The sequence below is a fragment of the Diceros bicornis genome, chromosome 22 (genome assembly GCF_020826845.1).
Source record: "Diceros bicornis minor isolate mBicDic1 chromosome 22, mDicBic1.mat.cur, whole genome shotgun sequence".
Classification (NCBI taxonomy): Eukaryota; Metazoa; Chordata; class Mammalia; order Perissodactyla; family Rhinocerotidae; genus Diceros; species Diceros bicornis.
The window spans coordinates 54,372,551-54,390,571 of NC_080761.1; the positions used below are offsets into that span (position 1 = coordinate 54,372,551).

General features: G+C 50.2%; 2 protein-coding genes across 2 annotated transcripts; both read right to left on the reverse strand.

Annotated features, from left to right (window-relative positions):
- Positions 1 to 516: 516 nt before the first annotated feature.
- On the reverse strand, positions 517 to 2,001 carry LOC131419837 (C-C motif chemokine 19-like). The gene is made up of 3 exons (XM_058565355.1): positions 1,796 to 2,001; positions 949 to 1,075; positions 517 to 726 (listed from the first exon to the last, which is right to left on the reverse strand). The coding sequence occupies exons 1-3, from the start codon at positions 1,854 to 1,856 to the stop codon at positions 519 to 521; spliced, it is 396 nt and encodes a 131-aa protein (XP_058421338.1). The 5' UTR covers positions 1,857 to 2,001; the 3' UTR covers positions 517 to 518.
- A 13,842-nt stretch (positions 2,002 to 15,843) lies between these two features.
- LOC131420190 (C-C motif chemokine 21-like) lies at positions 15,844 to 16,902 on the reverse strand. Its single transcript, XM_058566019.1, has 4 exons — positions 16,704 to 16,902; positions 16,483 to 16,603; positions 16,205 to 16,387; positions 15,844 to 16,126 (listed from the first exon to the last, which is right to left on the reverse strand). The coding sequence occupies exons 1-4, from the start codon at positions 16,768 to 16,770 to the stop codon at positions 16,102 to 16,104; spliced, it is 396 nt and encodes a 131-aa protein (XP_058422002.1). The 5' UTR covers positions 16,771 to 16,902; the 3' UTR covers positions 15,844 to 16,101.
- Between the last annotated feature and the right edge of the window lie 1,119 nt (positions 16,903 to 18,021).

Genomic DNA, 18,021 nt, shown 5'->3' on the forward strand with positions numbered 1-18,021 from the left:
AGTGACACTGGATCCATGAGACATGAGAGAGTTTGGCTTGTTCAGGGAACTGACACAGGTTTAGTGTTGCTGAGCCATGGAGTATGAGAGGGCTGTGAGAAGACATGAGGTGGGGCCCTGACTGTGGGGGCTGATCCTGAGAACACAGGGTGTTGAGTGGGTGGAGGTCGATGAAGAGGTTGCTCAGTCTGCAGGGTGGAAAACAGATCCTCCCATTCCATTTCCTCTTCCTATCTCGATCCTCCCGGACAGACAGCAAACAGATACCAGACAGACTGATCCGTGGGTGCCAGTGGGCTTTATTGGAAGCGTTGTAGTCTGGGCGAGGAGGAGCTGTGCTCTCACCACACTCAACCCCTCACTCTCACTCACTCGCACAAGGACTCCAGGCTCGCCCTGGCTGGGTCAGGTCTGGTGCAGGGGAGCTGGAGGCCTGATTCTCCCTTCTAGTCCGGGGTTCCCCAGGGCCACGGTGATTCACGTCCCTTCTCTCAGACACAGGGCTCCCTATGGGGCTGTCATGCACTAACTGCTGTGGCGCTTGCTCTGGAGGAGGAAGGAGAGGCCAGGTCATGGGCTGGGGTCTTGGGCAGGGACTCGGAGGGAGGAGGCACGGTTGGGAGGGTCAGCCTTCTTCTTGCAGAGTTCTGCAGTCTCCGGATGATGCGGTCCACCCAGGGCTGGTCTGGGGGTGCACAGAGCTGGCGACCTCTCAGCATGGTGAATCTGGAGTCAGATGTCAGAGGTCAGAGAGAATGGAGGTCTGGAACCCATCCTGGCAGACCCTGGTGTGAGGGGCAGAGGCTGGGGACCACATCTGGGAACCTGTTCAGGGGCTTCCTTGCAGAGGTTGGACTTGGCAAGGAGAAGAGGGAGAAGAAGGTGGAGGTGGGTGTCACCAGGGGCTGATGGGGAGATGAGGCTAGACAGGCTCCTCCCACAACTCACACAACGGCGGGCACTCTGCAGCCATCCTTGATGAGGAGGTAGCGAAAGGCTCGCACGATGTTCCCAGGGATGGGGCGCTGGTTCACAGTCAGGCAGCAATCTTCAGCGTCGTTAGCACCACCCAGAGCTGGGAAAGAAGGTAGTGTCAGGACACAGGGACCCTGAAGAGAGGAGGCCAGGGCCCTAACTGGAATTAAGGACGCCTGTGTGTGTGTGGAGGCAGCTAGGGGATATTCAGCCAGCATGCACCGATATGGCTCTATTGGTTGCTAAACATATTGAAGTACTTCTAAGCTGTTTGGTAAACAACCTCTGCCCTGAGCCCCACAATGCCTTCCTGTTGCCCGGATCACCCCAACCTCTCTTCCAGGATCTCTCAACTTCCCCATAAAGGAAGAGTTAAGAGTTAATGGTCACAGCGTTGGTGAGGGATGGATGGGGATGGGGAACGGGGTGGGGTGGGGTAGCAGGAGGCCGGTGTTAGAGGACTTATGAATGACTAAATATTTTGACAATTAGCGCTGCCTCAGTGTCCCCCATTCTCCCCACCTTAAGCAAATATATACTGTTCTCTCCTTCTGTCTGGGACACTGAGGCAGCAGGAAATAAAGCCTGCAGAGAGAGGGGCAGCCATAGGCCCTGGGATACACCAAGAGACAGACACACATTGGAATTCAGGGTCCCAGATACACCCACACTCACAGGCACACACAGGGCACAGGGAACCCCCAGGTTCCCTGAAACATGCAGCCCTAACTCACAGTGTCCCTCACGTCCAGCGCCAAGCAGTCTGAGATCTAGACATCCCCCCTCTAGCCCCCCACCCTAAGCCTCCCCTCAGCCTTACCAGGGGAGGTCGAGAGAGTCAGCAGGCTGAGGGCCAGTAGTACAGCTGCGTGGGGTGCCATGGAGGGTGCACAGAGGCGGACTGACAATGAGTGTGTGAGCGTGAGTGAATCTCCGGGCGTGTGCAGGAGTCTGTGTGAGGCTGAGACTTGGCTGGGAGCGGGAGGGAGCAGTGGGGAGCACAGAGGCGTCCTTTCAGTGGGTGAGTGTGTCTGGGCATGTGAGTGTGGGAGCCTGTGTGAGGCTGCAACTGCTTCCTATTTAAGACCCAGAACTTTCACTTTCTCTGCTCAGAAATTCCCATGCGTCCATTCCGTGGAGTCCCATTTGCCCCCCTCTTTCTGACGGAACCTGACACTGCTCTCCCTCCTCCCCCTCAGCAGCTCCCCCTTCTTCTGGTTTCCTTGGCTTCAGTTCTGAGAACCTAAGCAGTCTGTAGTCTGGCCAAGAGAAGGGGACCCTGTGCTGTCAGCTCCAGAGAGAGGTTCTGCACTGTCACCTCCTTGGTGACATTTGCATCATCAACCATAGGGCTGGCCTTCAGAGGTGATGGTCAGGATTGGGGGGCCGGAGTGAGGAGTTGCGCCCCTTTCCCTAGGTTTATCCCTCATCCTTACTCTCTTCTCTGTGGTTCTTCTCTCCGGTGCGGTTGGTGGTGAAGAAGGTTCCCTGGTGCCCTCAGAACAACCACGGAGACTGGGGTAGCCTTCCCGGGTCATTATGGTGCCTGCCCATCCCATCCATCATCTGGGAAGTAGAGCTGAAAGTGAATGGTCCTTTGAAGGACGCCCAGTACCACATCCCATATCTCAGGTCTCTGGGATTCAACCTCCTAGCTCAGTGAGAACTGCCCCTTTCTCTATTTGCTGTTTTCATATGTCCAACACCTGGGTCAACCGAACAGCTGGCGGGAGCCTGGCCTGGAATAGCCCCGTTCCTCTTTCCCTTCCTCTCGATCCTGGGAACCAAGAGGGGATTTCTAAGGAGAAGGGCTGGCCAGCTCATATTCAGACAAATCCCCAAATTTCAAGGAATCGACAGAGGGGGAGGGTGATTTCCTATCCTTATGAGAAAGATCAGAGATAGACCCAAAGGGAAGGCCTCAAAAGAGAAATTAATATGTGGGACACCCACTCAACATCAGGGGGATGGTTCCCTCATAAGTTACTGACATCTTGCTTTCCATCCATTAATAATATTGGCAGTAATGGTATTTGTGAATGTTTACTATGTGCTAGCCTCTGGATCAAGGATTACCACCATTACCTTACTTAACTTTCCTTTTTTTTTTTTTTTTTTTTGAGGAAGATAGCTCTGAGCTAACATCCATGCCAATCCTCCTCTTTTTGCTGAGGAAGACTGGCCCTGGGCTAACATCCATGCCTACCTTCCTCTACTTTATATGGGATGCCAAAACAGCATGGCCTGACAAGCGGTGCATCAGTGCGTGCCTGGGATCCGAACTCTCGCCAGCAGCGGAGTGTGCACACTTAACCGCTACGCCACAGGGCGGGCCCTTAACTTTCCCATCAAAGCTAGGAAGTTGTTTTTATTATTATCATATTATTATCTCTGTTTACACATAAGGAATGAGGCTCAGAGCACAAGGTCCCCCTGCAAGTGTCTTGAACTCAGGTGTCTTTGATGTCAGGTTTACACTTTTGACTACTGCCCCACTGCCTGTCTGCCAGCTGTGCATTGATCATAGACCAGTATAGAGGAGTGAGGCTCTACAGACAGCATGCCCAGGTTGGGATTCGGATTCCACCACTCGCTGGCTATGTGGCCAGCTGCCAGTTATCCAGTTTCTGTGTCTTAGTGTCCGTATCTGTAAAATTGGAATGGTAATAGATGTACTTCTTAGGATTAAATGAGGTAATCTGAGTCAAGTCCTTCGTTCAGAGGCTGGCCCATAATTAACACGTTAAGTATCAACCATTATTATTACTCTGTCCTTGCATTCAGATACTTGTTAGTTCATCCATCATCCATCTTTTCATTGATCTATCCCTCTTTCTGTTTATGGTGGTTCTGATTATTCTCTGTTTCCCCACCGCCCTCCATTCTCCACTCTTTCTTCTCTGGAAGGCTGACCTCTACAGACTGCATTACTTGCCCTCTAGCTTCTGTTTGAGTTTGGCCCATGGGAGGTGGCAGCAGGAGATCAGTGGGTGGTAGGAGAGAGGTTGGAGCATTAATTCCCCAAGTCCTTCATCTTGCTGCAATTCTGACAGTGAATCATTTTCTCTCTGGCAGTTGTTCTCAATGACTGTTCTTTGGACAGCAGCCTCAGCATCACCTGGGAGCTTGTTAGAAATGCAAATTCTCAGGTCGTACTCCAAACCTACTGGAGTAATCAGTATTTTAACATACCTTCTAGGTGACTCTGATACATACTGAAGTTTGCGAACCACTCATCTACAGTCACAGATCCTTTTGGGCTGCCTCCTCTCCATGGATCTATCTCTAAGACTCCTGAAACATTGTTCCCTCCTCTTGCCCTTAAGGCCTTGGTATAGGAGCGGTTTCCCACTACTGCTAAACCCTGAGGGCCTCACCATGCCATGTTGGTTCCTTAATCCTGACCCCACCTCTTAAATCTTTATTAAGATATTTCTGGTTAAACTTTTTTGAATGTTTCATGTGTTTCCTGCCAGTATCTTGACTGACACAGTAAATGGTACCAGAAGTAAATGGTACCCAGGAAATAGATTCCTAAAATGGGATCCTAGGATTGGATTGCTTGTATAGTTGATGAGTGCACGGATAATCTCATTGTGTGGGGAAAGAGGACACTAGTCACCTGGAGCATGAGGAAGCATCACAGTCACTTAGACTATCACCAGTGAGGCATAGGGTGGAGTGTTGGAGGGAAAGACATCAGGAGATAAAACGCCTGAGGCACTTAATCTCTATGGCCACAAATGTTGATTTCCAATGGAGATCACAGACATTGTTGGGTGGGCAGCCTATTTCTGATTGTGCCAGCAAAATTACATAAGGAAAAGATAAGGTTAAGACCATGAACTTCTAACTCAAGGTGCAGGTGGAGATCCAGATAACCTCCACGGAATTCTTAAGGAGTCTTTATTTTATGTGACCACATGGCAGATATGACTGAGGATCAAGCCCAGGACCTGATTGTATGGGTTGCAGAGTTACAACACCAGGTAAATGCACAACTGTCCCGTATCCCTCGTGCTCAAATAAGGGCATTGTTGGGAGAGTAGGGCTCTGAGACTTGAGGTGGGGCCATTTGGGCAGAAATGAACAAAGCTGAGAGTTTTGAACCTCCACATCCCCTTAAACCTTCCTTGTTGGCAGAAGAACACTCCCCGTTCCCCTGCAAACCGTGAATGATCCAGCCTTTCCTTCCGATAAAAAATGTGTTTAGTAACTCGCTGGCAAAGGGCATGAATTTTTTTTTCGGGACCCACCCTGACCACCCCTCATAGTCTCCAGGCCCATAGTGAGAGTTTGATTCTAACATCACCTACACAGCAATCTACAAGATGTGCTCCAAGAACAAGAATATATATGCTGAAGAAGTTGCAGGAACTTGTCAGCTGTATTGGAAGAATCCTGGGGCCCAGTGAGGACAAATTTATTGATGTGGGTGCCCTCATCCAGGATTTGGGTATTACTGTATTTGCTCAGCACCTGGGAGTGGCGTTCATAGTCTGTTGGGTTGGTTACTGGGAGCCTGGACTCACAGTGGCCTATGATCAATGAGGTTGAGATGCTAGAACCTCACTGGCATGTTGTAGAACATTGCTCCCCGTACTTTTGGGTGCATGTGATTTATCTGAGGGTCTTGTTAAACTGTAGATTCTGATTGAGTAGGTCTGGGGTGAAGCCCGAGTTGCTGCATTTCTTACAAACTTCTAAGTGATGCTTGATGCTGCTGGTCCTCAGACTATACTTTGAGTACAAAGTAGAGGAAGGAGTACAAAGGTTAGAGAGATGGGAATGTTGGAGTGAACCTGTTATGTGCAACCAGTAACCACACATCTCTGAAGGGCCCAGAAAGACACTTCCTTCTCCAAGGCAATAAGAAAAGCATTGGTGAGGGTATTACTGGCTTCTTTGAAAAGCACTATAGTGGCTTCTTTAGTAGGCAGGAGATGAGGATGGGAGATGCCCTCTTGGGACTGGGCAATCTTATTTCAAGGGGGATAATGGAATCCTTGAGTGGTAGAGGCCATATGTTGGCACCTAACCATGAGCAGTAAGGTGAATGAAATTATCATATAAGCTGCAGGGACAAGTGGTAATGAAGGTGCTATGACCACAGGGATCTGTGGTGGTAGCTAATCGATCATAGCGTCCCTAGGAGTGAAATAGATAGCTTACTGATGTGCTACTTGACTGGTATAAGTGGAAAATTTCTAGGCCTGGTGGGGAGAAACTTGATCCAAATTGTATTGGGGATTTACAGTCTTCTACCCAGTTCCTCGACTTAGGTTAGTTCCCCAGACCTGAAGCCCCTTGATCAGGTGGGGAGTGGGAAGGCCTGAGTCTCTTTCACAAGTGGATTCCATAAATCTTTCTCCGAGTCAGTGGTTCTCAAAGTGTGGTCCCTGGACCAGCAGCATCAGCATCACCTGGAAACTTGTCAGAAATGCACATTCTTGTGTCTGCCCCAACTCCTCTGAATCAGAAGCTCTAGCAGTAGCCCAGTGATGTGTGTTTTAACAAGCCTTTCTGGTGATTCTGATGTATGCTAAAATTTGAGAGTCACTGCTCTAAGCCTTCCCTGGGGAGATCTGTAGTCATTTGCCAGGGTGACTATGAATGGGGAACAGAAAATACTCAGACCTTTGGGGGATTATTAAATACTGTCTCATGTTAATATTAGTCTTGGGGCTCACATCCCCGTTGTGGTCCAGCAGTCAGAGTGAGGGTTTATGGAGGTCAGGTTATAGAGGATCTTGGTCAAGGTCCATCTCACAGTGCGTCTCTAAGACCTGTCCAGTGGTTATTTCTCTGGTTTCAGAATGTAGAGTGGTATCCTTAGTAATTAGCAAAATCTCCACACTGGTTCCTTGACCATGGAGTGAGGAAAATTATGGTGGGAAGGGCCAAGTGGAAGTCCTTTGAACCGTGCCTCCCCCATCACATTCCCCCTACAATAGTCAACTTAAAGCAATGCTGCGTTGCTAGAGGAATTGCAAAGATTCTAGCACCTTCAAACACGTAAGGTTGCCAAAGACCTTGGTACAGCGTGTTACAGCCAATAATGTAGCACCTGCCTTCTTTCTATACCTGGCAATTAAAGACCATCAAACTCAGTTCCTTTTCAACTGGAATGACAGCAGTACACCTTCACTGTTTTACCTCAGGGATGTGTCAACTGTCCTGCTCTGGTTATCATGAGATAATCTTGATATGCCACCGAAGATCAAACCGGTCCTTTAAACTGATAGCCTTATCTTACTGATGCTCAAGAAATAGCAATCACCCTAAATGCCGTGGTAAGATCCGTGTATGCCAGAAGGAGAGAAGGAAGTCCTTCAAAAATTCAGGTGAAATTTCTAGGCTACTGGGGTAGGGAGGAGCTGAACAACAGTGGTCTGGGGCATGTTGCACCTTCACCATGCAGAAAGAGGCACAATGCTTAAAAGATAGTTTGTATTTTGGAGGGAACATATACCATATTTTGGTGTACTGCTGCAAAATATTAACCGGACATGGCATAAAGCTGACTGTTTTTTTTTTCTGCAGGGAAAGATTCGCCCTGCACTAACATCTATAGACGATCTTCCTCTTTTTTTTTTCCTCCCCAAAGACCCAGTGCATGGTCGGATATCCTAGTTGTAAGTCTTTCTAGTTCTTCTGTGTGAGCCACCACCACAGTGTGGCAACTACAGATGGGTGGTGTGGTTCTGCGACTGGGAAACGAACCCGTTTGCGAAGCGGTGAAAGCGCAGAACTTTAACCACGAGACCATCGGGGCTAGCTCTAAGCTGTCGGTTCTGAATGAGGCCCAGGGCCAGGAAGGGGTCTGCAGCAGGTCTAGGCTCCAGGGAAAGTTGCCCTGCTGCTTGGGCCTTATGACTCATAAATCGAATGAACTTCAAATTGTCTGTGGCAGAGCAGGGTGCTATAGGAGCTCCAACAGGAGAATTACAGCAAAGACCCAGAGGGTGTTGGGGAGGGCCATGCCTGTTCTGCTGAGGATTATTTTCTATTTGAAAAGCAGCTCCTGATTTGCCAGAGGGCCCTGGTCTAAAACTCAGACTACAGTTCACCCAGTGACAACGCGACCTAAGGGTGTTATCTATAAGAAATTGTATAGTGGGATGTGCACAGCAGCATCTGCTATGAAATGGACATTGTGTGGTGTGTATGAGAGCAGGCCTTAGACGTTTCAGAAGGCTTGAGTAACAGCATGGGCAGGTGGCTCAGATTCCTACTTGTATTGTTTTCTGCTTCTTTTTCAGGTGACACTTATGCTTTCACAGAGAAGTTTTCTACAGACAGTTAACAGAGGGAGAAAATGCGTGGTCATGATTTTCAGATGCGTCTCTAAGGTATGCTGGCATCAGTCAGCAGTAGACAGTTGCTTACATTCAGGCGTAGCCCTGAAAGACAGTGGCGAAGGGAAAGTGCTCTCAGTGGGCACAATTTCAGGCCATACATTTAACATCAACGTTGTCGGAAGGAGAGACAGCCTGAGCTCTACTAACTGATGTGCGGTGGCTGCCTACACCAACCCTGCCCTCACCTCTGTAAGTGGTGCCTTCACTAAATGCTTTTCTGTTAAACCTCCTTGGGCATGGCATTTGTTTCCCGCCAACATCCTGAATGATAGAAGAGCGTAAGTGCAGAGCTGGCATAGAGGTTTCAATAGAATTTCAATACTGTCTTCCTGGAATGCCTGTTGGGAAAGATCCTGAGAACCAGCAGCAAAGAGTGAAATAATGAAATAATAATACACAAGGGGTTTGTACCACATTCATTCAATAAATATTTATTGAGGGCCTCCTATGTTCCAGACCCTGTTCTTGGCACTGAGATGCAGCAGTAAACAAAACAGATAGATGTTCCTGCTCTTGCAGAGTTCTTATTGTAGTGAAGGAGACAGATAATAAGCAAACGAGAAAAATATATAGTATGTCAGGTGGCAATAAGTGCTATGAAGAAAAATAAAGAAGGTCAGAGAGACAGGGAGTATTGGGGAGGGTGGTCAGGGAAGCCTTTACTGATAACACTTGAGCAGAGAGCTGATCCGAAGAAGGTGAGGGAGAGAGCCACGCAAAGATCTGGGGAAGATGTTCTTGGTCAAGAAAACAGCAAGTGCAAAGGTTTTGAGGCAAGAGTGTGTTTGAGGAATAGAAAGGAGGCCAGTGTTATGGGAGGGAAGTGAGCAAAGAGTAGAGTGGTAGGAGATACCGTCAGATAATAAGAGGGGCCAGACAGTGTAGGGCCTTGTAGGCCGTTGTGGGGTTTATGTTTTACTCTGAGTGAGGTGGGGGAACCATTGGAGGGTTTCGAACAGAGGCGTGACATGATCTGATTTGCTTTAAAGGCTCCTTCTGGCTGCGGGATGGAGAACAGACTAAAGCGGTGCCAGAATGGAAGCAGGGAGACCGGGTCGGAGGCTACTGCAGTAGTCCAGGGAGGACATGATGTTGCTGGGAGTTGGTGAGAGGTGGTCAGATTCTGGAACGATTTTGAAGGTAGAGCTGATGGGCTTTGCTGAGTTGTGTGAGCACAGGATGCGAGAGAAAGAAGACACAAGAATACTGCAACACTTTTGGCTTGAGCAACACGATAGGTGGAGTTATATTTACCAAGATGTGGATGACTGCAGAGGAGTGGGTTTGTGGGAAGATCAGGAGCCTTGTTAAGATGAAGCTACATTTTGGATATATCAGTGGAGTTGTTAAGTAGGTAGTTGGTAATACGAGTCTGAAGTTCAGGGGAGAGATTCTAGCTGACGATACGAGTTGGGGAGCAGTGGATGGTATTTAAAGCCATAAGACAATGAGATCTCCAAGGGGGTGAGTGTAGATAGAAGAGGTCCATGTTGCAAGCCCTGGAGCTCCCCAACACTGACAGGTCAGGGAGAGGAAGAGGAGTCAGGGAAGAGGGGCTGTCAGGGTGTTATGATGGTCCCATTATCGTGGCAAAAAGGAAAGGACACAGGCCGGTGGTTGGAAGGTTTAAAGCCCCCACTCCCCAGCCATTGGTGTAGACGATCCAGTGGGGGTGGGGTGTTGGAGGCCAAGGAGGTGGCTTTGAAACAGTTTCTGAACACCCGCACGCACAGTCCTCAGTGTGCTACTTGCTCCACCTAGTTCACCAGGGTTCAGTGTGAGCCGGGACAAATCTCCTCCCAGCTCACCGCAGCTCAGCCCAGCCGAGCCCCATCCTCCTCCAAGAAGCGGGCCCAGCCTTCCTGCTCCCTGTGTGACCAGATCCATGCCCCAGGGGTCGGAGATCTTGGGTGGAGGGCACCTTAGCCATTGGGGCAGGGGAGGGAGCAGCTGGGCCTGGGAGGTCAACTAGGTCCTCCGTGTAGGTGGGAGTACAGGGGAGTGAATGCTTGTGGGAGAGGACCTCCACTAGATGCTCAGTAAGCGTTGAATGGATGAATGTGTGCATCCCGAGCTGTGTCCATGGGGCTGTGCGTGACTGGTGTACCTGGAACCCGTGTGTGTGTGTGTGTGTGTGTGTGTGTGTGTGTCTGTGTCTGTGTCTGTGTGTCTGTGTGTCGACGTTCGACGTTAGTGTGTGTGATGGTCCCTCCTCTCCAGGCCTGCAGAGGGCGCCCCAGCCTGGGAAGGAAGGCTCTGGAGTGGGGCGTGACTCCGGCGGAGGGTGGGGGACGCCCTGGAGGACTGGGGTGCTCTCGCAGGGGCGGGGTGCGGCCCTGACCCCGCGGGCTCCTCCGAGAGGCTGGAAAGGGCATTAGGCCCAAAGTCCCTGGGTTTGGGGTGGCCCCCGCCGGCCCCGAGGCCGCAGGTCCCATCCGCCCCCAGGTCCCGGCGCGCGGGCGGGACGTCCGAAGGGGACACTTGGGCTGTGGGGGGACCGTACCCCGGGACGTGGGGTCAGCCTGGGCCCCGGAAGTGCCCAGCGGCCGTGACCCAGGCCTGGTGAGCGGCCCTCCCGCCACTCCCCGCACTCAGGCCCTGGACCCGCGGGCACTCGCCAGGGGCCCGAGACGGGAGGCCAAGACGACGGGGCGGGGGAAGGCCGTGTGTCCGCGAGTGTTGATCTCCGCCCTCGACCCGAGTCTCCCTCGCTGGCCCTGTGTCCGGGGCGCCCAACGTGGAGGACATGCCGTCAGCTTTGCCTTGAAGGCCGAAGGAAGTCCCATCACCTCCGGCACTGCCTTCGCAGCATCAATAACCTGCACCGGCGGAACCCTTAAACCCCGCGTTTACGGTGCCAACTCTAAGAAAAGGTTTCTTTGTTCAGCGGAGGTTTATTGAGAGCCGAACTGTGCCGGGCGACATGCTCAGCGCCGGAGGATGAAGGGCTGTAACCCGCACACGGGCGGAAAAGGAGTTTGTCCTGCTCATCAGTGGACACCGGAAAATGCTAGACCTGTGGCCTAGCACGAGACACATTTGAGGACGAATACTAAAAATAATTCAAACTGATCCCAGAAAGATGAAGGAAATGAGAACAGAACGTTCAGCCCGCAAGCCTGCAGTTTGCCTTCGGCGGACGGAGGACCGCGGCGACGATGCTGCCCCCTGGTGGCGGAGCGTGGCACGCGGCTCCGGCCGCCGCGTGGAGTTTCACTGGGTGGTGGTTTTCCCCAGTTGAAATTGGCGCCGGCTTCTCAGGTGACCCGAAGTGGAGTAGGGTGTTCTTTTAATGTTAGATTGAAGTCTGTTATTAGCACAACGCATGGCTCTAAAGCAAGAGACTCCAAGAACGTGGCAGCAGAGTTTCCCTGGGGTGTTTTTCTTTGCCATCAACTGAGAAACGAATGTCAAAGAAAACGAAGTTTTCAGCTTCTTGAAGTAGGTAGCAGGATCTCTGGAATTGTAGAGTAGACATCACGAGAAGAATTAGAGATATAGGCGTTAGAAAAGCAGGTTTGGCAATTTCAGCATCTGTAAAAATGGTAATTCATTGGTCAAGACTGAGGCCAAAGGACAAAACAGCATCATTTTGTCCTGGAATAGGAGAAATAACACCTGGATGTGGGAAAGACAAAGAACTTCACAGAAGAGGCCAGCTGAAGCTGAAGCCAATTTCACAGGTAAATGATTAAGGCTAGGAAACAAATTGATTTTGGGCTTTCATGAATAGCAAGTATAGATCTGGTCCCTCTGACTTTGCTGTGCCGTAAAGCAAGGCAGAAGATGCAAGTGTGTCAGTGGTGCTGTGCTGGTGACTCCATACTGCCTCATTTTTTTTGGTGAGGAAGATTAGCCCTGAGCTAACATCTGTGCCCATCTTCCTCTATTTTGTATGTGGGTCACCACCACAGCATGGCTTGACGATCTGTGTGTCCGCACCCAGGATCCGAGCCTGCGAACCCAGGATGCCGAAGTGCCTGAACTTAACCACTGTGCCGCCAGGCTGGCCCCCATACTGCCCTATTTTTAATTTTTACAAGGAAGATATCAAAAGAAAGAACCTAACTGTTGTTGGTGATCATGTCCCTCTTAAGGCTGGATTGATGAGTGAAGAATGAAATGGTGGCTAGCCAGGTATCATAGGTGTGGGGGAATGTTAAGAAATGTGGTTGCTTAGTTTGGAATCAGTTTCAGCTTCCTGTGACTGAGATTGTTAAGATGTCTCTATTAGCTGTCATTCAGGGAGATCTTAGTAGCCCCTCGGGCCTTTGCATTAGTATCAAAGAAGCCTTTAAAGGATTCAGAGGAAGGAGTGACCCAGGGGAAGCAGGAGGCTTCAGATTCTGAGGCAACACTGATAAGGAGCCCGCCCACCATTTCAGAAGTGTGTGTGTGTAGTTTCATGGAAGATAGTGATCAAATCATTTAAAAGGGTGCTATTAGTAATTTTCTGGTTGGCCCCGAGGATGAAAATGTGTGTTCATTATAATGAGTCTACATGGTTGGGGGATGACAATTTTGTAAATTTGGGGGATGATTAATCTTTAGAATTTTTTTCTTCTTTTCTTTTTACATTTCTAGTAGATGCCATTAATTGTGCTCCTGTTGAACACTGCCATACTAGTCTTCACTGAAATATTTTTCCTGTATGCATGAGGAAGGCATTGGCAGCCTTCCAAATTTATAATTTCATTTTATGCCTTGGACCTATTTTTCCGGAAATATTTACCTGTCTAAGCAGCAGTGTTCTGGAAAGTTACCTTTATCTCCTCTCCCATTTGGGTCCTTGTGGATTGATGCCTATACACACGTACACACAGCAGAAATATTCCCTGTAGTTTTGGTTGGGGCTCAGGAGGGAGTGAAAATCAATGTATGTGTCTAATTTGCCATCTTTACCCTGAACTCCTGCCTGTCTTTGAATTTAGTGGTGTTGATCTTTTCCCTTATGGTCTGTATTTTATGCTTTTATGTCTTGTTTAAGAAGTTCCTTTTTTTTTTTTTTTTTGTGAGGAAGATCAGCCCTGAGCTAACATCCATGCCAATCCTCCTCTTTTTGCTGAGGAAGACCGGCTCTGAGCTCACATCTATTGCCGCTCCTCCTCCTTTTATTCCCCAAAGCCCCAGCAGATAGTTGTATGTCCTAGTTGCACATGCTTCTAGTTGCTATATGTGGGACGCCGCCAGTAGCGGAGCACGTGCACTTAACCGCTAAGCCACGGAGCCGGCCCCAAGACGTTCTTTTCTACCTCAAGGTTATGAACACACTATATTCTCTTCTATTATGTGTATTTTAAACATTAAGTCTTTAGTCCTAATATGATGAAGCATTTGAAAAATATTCAGGCTGTGATAATGGTGAGATAGAGGTATTTAAAAAAAGGAAGAACAATTAGAACTTTGAAGAAAAACGAAAAGCTGAGTGACAAGGAAAAGGAAGCATAGTACACTACCTTGCAGTGAACAATATTCACATGGTCATAACAGCGTCAGTTCTGATCATGGTCTAAGTATAGTGGTAGGACTATATTTAGAGGCTAGGGTGACAGGAGAGCAGGGTTGATAAGACAGGTAAATCTCCACTCTTGATAATAGGCAGTCAGTTGGTAATATTCAAAATAGAGAAATCAAGAAACAGAGATATGAACAAAGTATTTAGACGTATGGCAGTAATTCCTAGAAGAAGTAGCTTAAGAGTTGAAAGTTGCAGGAAACGGTTGTTCAGAAGAAGCCTTTGGGTACTTTTTAATATTTTTTTAAACCATGAGTATGTATTATTTGATATTTTTAAAAATTACGCGTTTTACAGAAAGAAGGAAGAACAGGACGACATTGTCAAAGAGGAAGGCAGACAAGGAGAGTGGCCACTCACTCTCTGCTGGAGTAAACACTCTGTTGTATGGCTGCTCAGGGCATGGCCTGAGGCAAATACCAGGCATGCAAGCGTGGCAGGATAGTTTAGTGAAACATGAAGTTTTGTTTGTTCTGCCTATGTTTCTCCTTTCTCTTTAGAGCAGGCAAGGGTTTTGGCAGGGCCGAGAGAGAGGCATCCTGATGTCAGAGGCCTCTCTGCCTTTGTGAAAGTCTAAAGCAAACCTGGGAAGAGGTTCTGCTCTGGAGGGGTTGTGGAGAGGGTGGGTTTGGAGAGAGTTCTTTATGAGTGGGGAGGGATTGGTGTGCAGGTCCAGCCAGTGTGGGCAATGGACCTGAGTAGATGGCTCTGGCGGGTGTCTGGGTGACCAGGTCGAAGCCCAGAGGCTCTCATAGCTGAATTCACATGTCTCAAAGGTGGCACAGAACTCAGTTTGAGAGTCTAGGACCTGGACTGTCCTAGCTGCTGGGGCCACAGGGGCCACAGCATTCACTGGTGAGACTGATGTGCAGTGATGGGACGGTGTGGGGCACAGAGGAAGCCTCCCTGTGCCTTGATGTTTCTATGACCTTTGCACATCCCTGCAGCAGATGGGATCCCAAGAGAGCAGGATGTTGGATTTCTCAGCAGCACTCCAGCACAGGGGCTTGGAGTAGAAATCAAGTTCACTGAAAGAACATTTGAAGATGCAGGATTCTTGCATCTGAGTTCTGGAGTTCCAAATACCTGCCACAGGAGACTTATTCCTTGGCCTCAAGAGGTTAAAGGGGCTGAAATTCCCTGGGTTCCAGCCAGGGGAGAAAGGGAAAAGAAGGGAAGGGGAGGAGGCTTTCCGAACTGGAAGGAAGCTGAGGGAGTCCAGAAGCCCATATGGGAACAGAAAGCACAGCCCCATTAAACAAAGGGCAGAGGCCAGGGACAGAGCTTCATCCATCATCGGGGCAGAAGGGAGTCCTTCTGGGTCTTTAGGAGGGATGGGGCTCTGAAGGGCTCCCAGGGCTGCAACTCTGTGTAGGGAAGGTTTCAGGAGAACTTGTGTTTGCCTGTGTTATAGGCAGGACCAGGCTCCAGCCTCCCTCCTGGGCCCCACCCAAAGAGGTACCTCTTGGAGGTTTGCATTCACTTGGCCCCAAGGAAAGGGGAGGCAGTCCCTGGTAGAGCTGGGAGGGAGAGCATGCTGGACATAATCAGGGAAGGGATCTTGTGAGGGCTTTGGAGGACTGCAGAGCTGTGGGGTGTGTGTGCTCTGGGTCACCTGTCTCCCCATTGGAGGGATTTCTCAGAGACCAGGAGCAGCCCAGGTCCCACCCTGCCTGTCAGCCTCCCTTCTACTGCCCACAGGTGTGGGCACCTGGGATGCAAGGAGACTCTTAGGGTAGGTGAGAATATAGAATTTGCCAGCCTTAGTTCTTGGCAGGGACCTGAGTGTGTGACCCCCACCTTGTAGTGACCCTGACTTCCCCATGGACACAAACACACAGCAACAGATGCTTGGGTAGGAAGCGGGAACAGCTCTTTGTTCAGCTAGATATGAATTGTATTTACAAGGAGGGGGTAGGGTGCAGTGGGGAGCAAGGTCAGGTCCGGGTTCTGGGTCGCCTTTTCTCAGAGGGGACAGTCCTGCTGCCTCCTCTCACACTTCCTGGGAGACTCTCCCACCTCTCCCTCTCTGGGCCTGGCCCGGTGTGGGTAGCTCAGCCGTGCAGGGTAGGGCTGGGAATACAGGGGGGAGGTTGGAGCAGGAGAAGGGGTGAGGCAAGGCCCACACAGGTGGCTGCTCTGGGGCCCTGAGTCCTCCCTTTCTTCCAGCCCGCTTCTTGCCCCTTGGATTGGGGCTCCAAGCCCTGGTGAGGCTGGTGGGGCCTCCTGGGCTCCAGGCTGGTCACTGGGCTATGGCTGTTTTGGGGTCTTGGTCCTGGGAGGGGAGAAGAGGGATGTGAGGGGCTGGTGGAGGCCCCCGTCTCTTCCCTCTCTGTCCCTTCGGCTTCCTCACCTCTTACAGCCTTTGGAGCCCTTTCCCTTCTTGCCGGACTTGGGGGCTCCCTTGTCCTTCTTGCAGCCCTGGGCTGGTTTCCGTGGGGCTGGTGGCTTGTCCAGACGCTGCATCAGCTGCTGCACCCAGGCCTCCTTAGGGTCTGCACACAGCTCTGGCTGAGAGTCCTTCCGAGGTGAGAACCTGGGGGTCGGATGTTAGCAAGCCTCTCCCAGTCTTGCCCACCATGCCCTCTCCACTCAGCTTCAGCCGGCACCCACCCCCTGGCACCCACTCACAGGATAGCTGGGATGGGGCAGCCCAGGCTTGGCTCCTGCTTCCGGTAGCCACGGACAACCTTGGCGGGGATCTCCCTCTGGCTGTACTTGAGACAACAGTCCTGTGCCCCTCCGTCACTGCCTGCAGGGTGGGGTTCACAGGGAGCCCGGGGCTGCTCATAGGCTCCCATCCAGGCCTGTCCAGCCCCTGCCCCCATCCTAGGCAATTCCCTTCTTGATACCTTGGGTCCGGGGGATGCAGAAGGCCAGGAGCAGTACAAAGAGGATCAGAGCCAGCGACTGAGCCATGACTGTGGTAGAGGGTGAGGATGAGGCCCGAGCTGTGGGCGAGGTTCAGCTCCAAGTTGGGGGTCCGTGTGTGGGCTGGGACTGGTGTGCTGGCTATTTATGCAGGCGGACACTTTCACTTCCCCCATCCCCAGCCACTCTGTCCAGGCAAGAGTAGGGATCTTCCTCCTTTTCCTTCCTGAAAGGCAGATCCTGTGCTGGCACCCAGCCTCACTAGTATGCGGAAAGGAAAACTACACGCAGCCAATCAATCTCCAGGCTGCCTGAGTCTGCCTCCTCAGCATCAGCTGAATCCCTCAGGCCCTCCTTCCATTCTCAGCCACCATCTGGGTGCAGGCCCCACCACCTCTCCCCTGGACACTGTGATTGTCCCCTCCCTGCACTCCAGACTCCATGCCCTCCCCTCCTTCCAGCAGGCTGGACTCTTCCTAAAATGCAAATCTGATTATTGAATTGTAAGAGTTTTTTGTCCATTCTCATTAAGAGACCCTTATCAGATATACGATTTGCAAGCATTTCCTCCTGTTCTGTGGGTTGCTTTTCACTCTGTTGATGGTGTCCTATGATGCAGAAAATTTTTAAATTTTGATAAAGTCCAATTTTTCTGTTTTTTGTTTATTTGCTTATGCTTTTGGTATCATATCTAAAAAAAATATATTGCCAAATTTCTCTCCGGGGACTCCACACTGGTGATGGCTGTTGGTTTCCTCCGTGGTGAGAGCTGCTGGTGTCGTCTGCAGAGTGGGCCGCTGGGCAGTGCAGTGGCATCCACCGTGTGGCTGATACTGACAGCCCCATACTTTTTCTTTGTTCCTAGCCATCCTCAGACGTCTCAGCTAAGCTGATCTCCCCGGTGATCCTTTCTGTGTGGTTATTCTGTTTTTTGCTCTACTGTGTTGCTCTAGATTCTTGATTGGACTCTTGAGCCCTCCTGGGGCTATTTTCGTTCCTATATAGCTGTCTAATTGGTGGTGTTGGGGGACGAAGGCTGGTATCTCCTACTGTGCCATTTTGCTGACATTACTTCCCCCTATGTTTTCTTCTAAGAGTTTGATAGTTTTAGGTTTTACATTTACATCCTTGATTCATTTTGAATTATTTTTTGTATGTGGTGTAAGGTAAGGGTCCAACATCATTCTTTTCCATGTGGATATCCAGTTTTCCCAGCACCATTTGTTGAAAAGACTGTCCTTCCTCATTATATTGTCTTAGCACCCTTATCAAAAATCAATTGACCATATATGTGAAGAT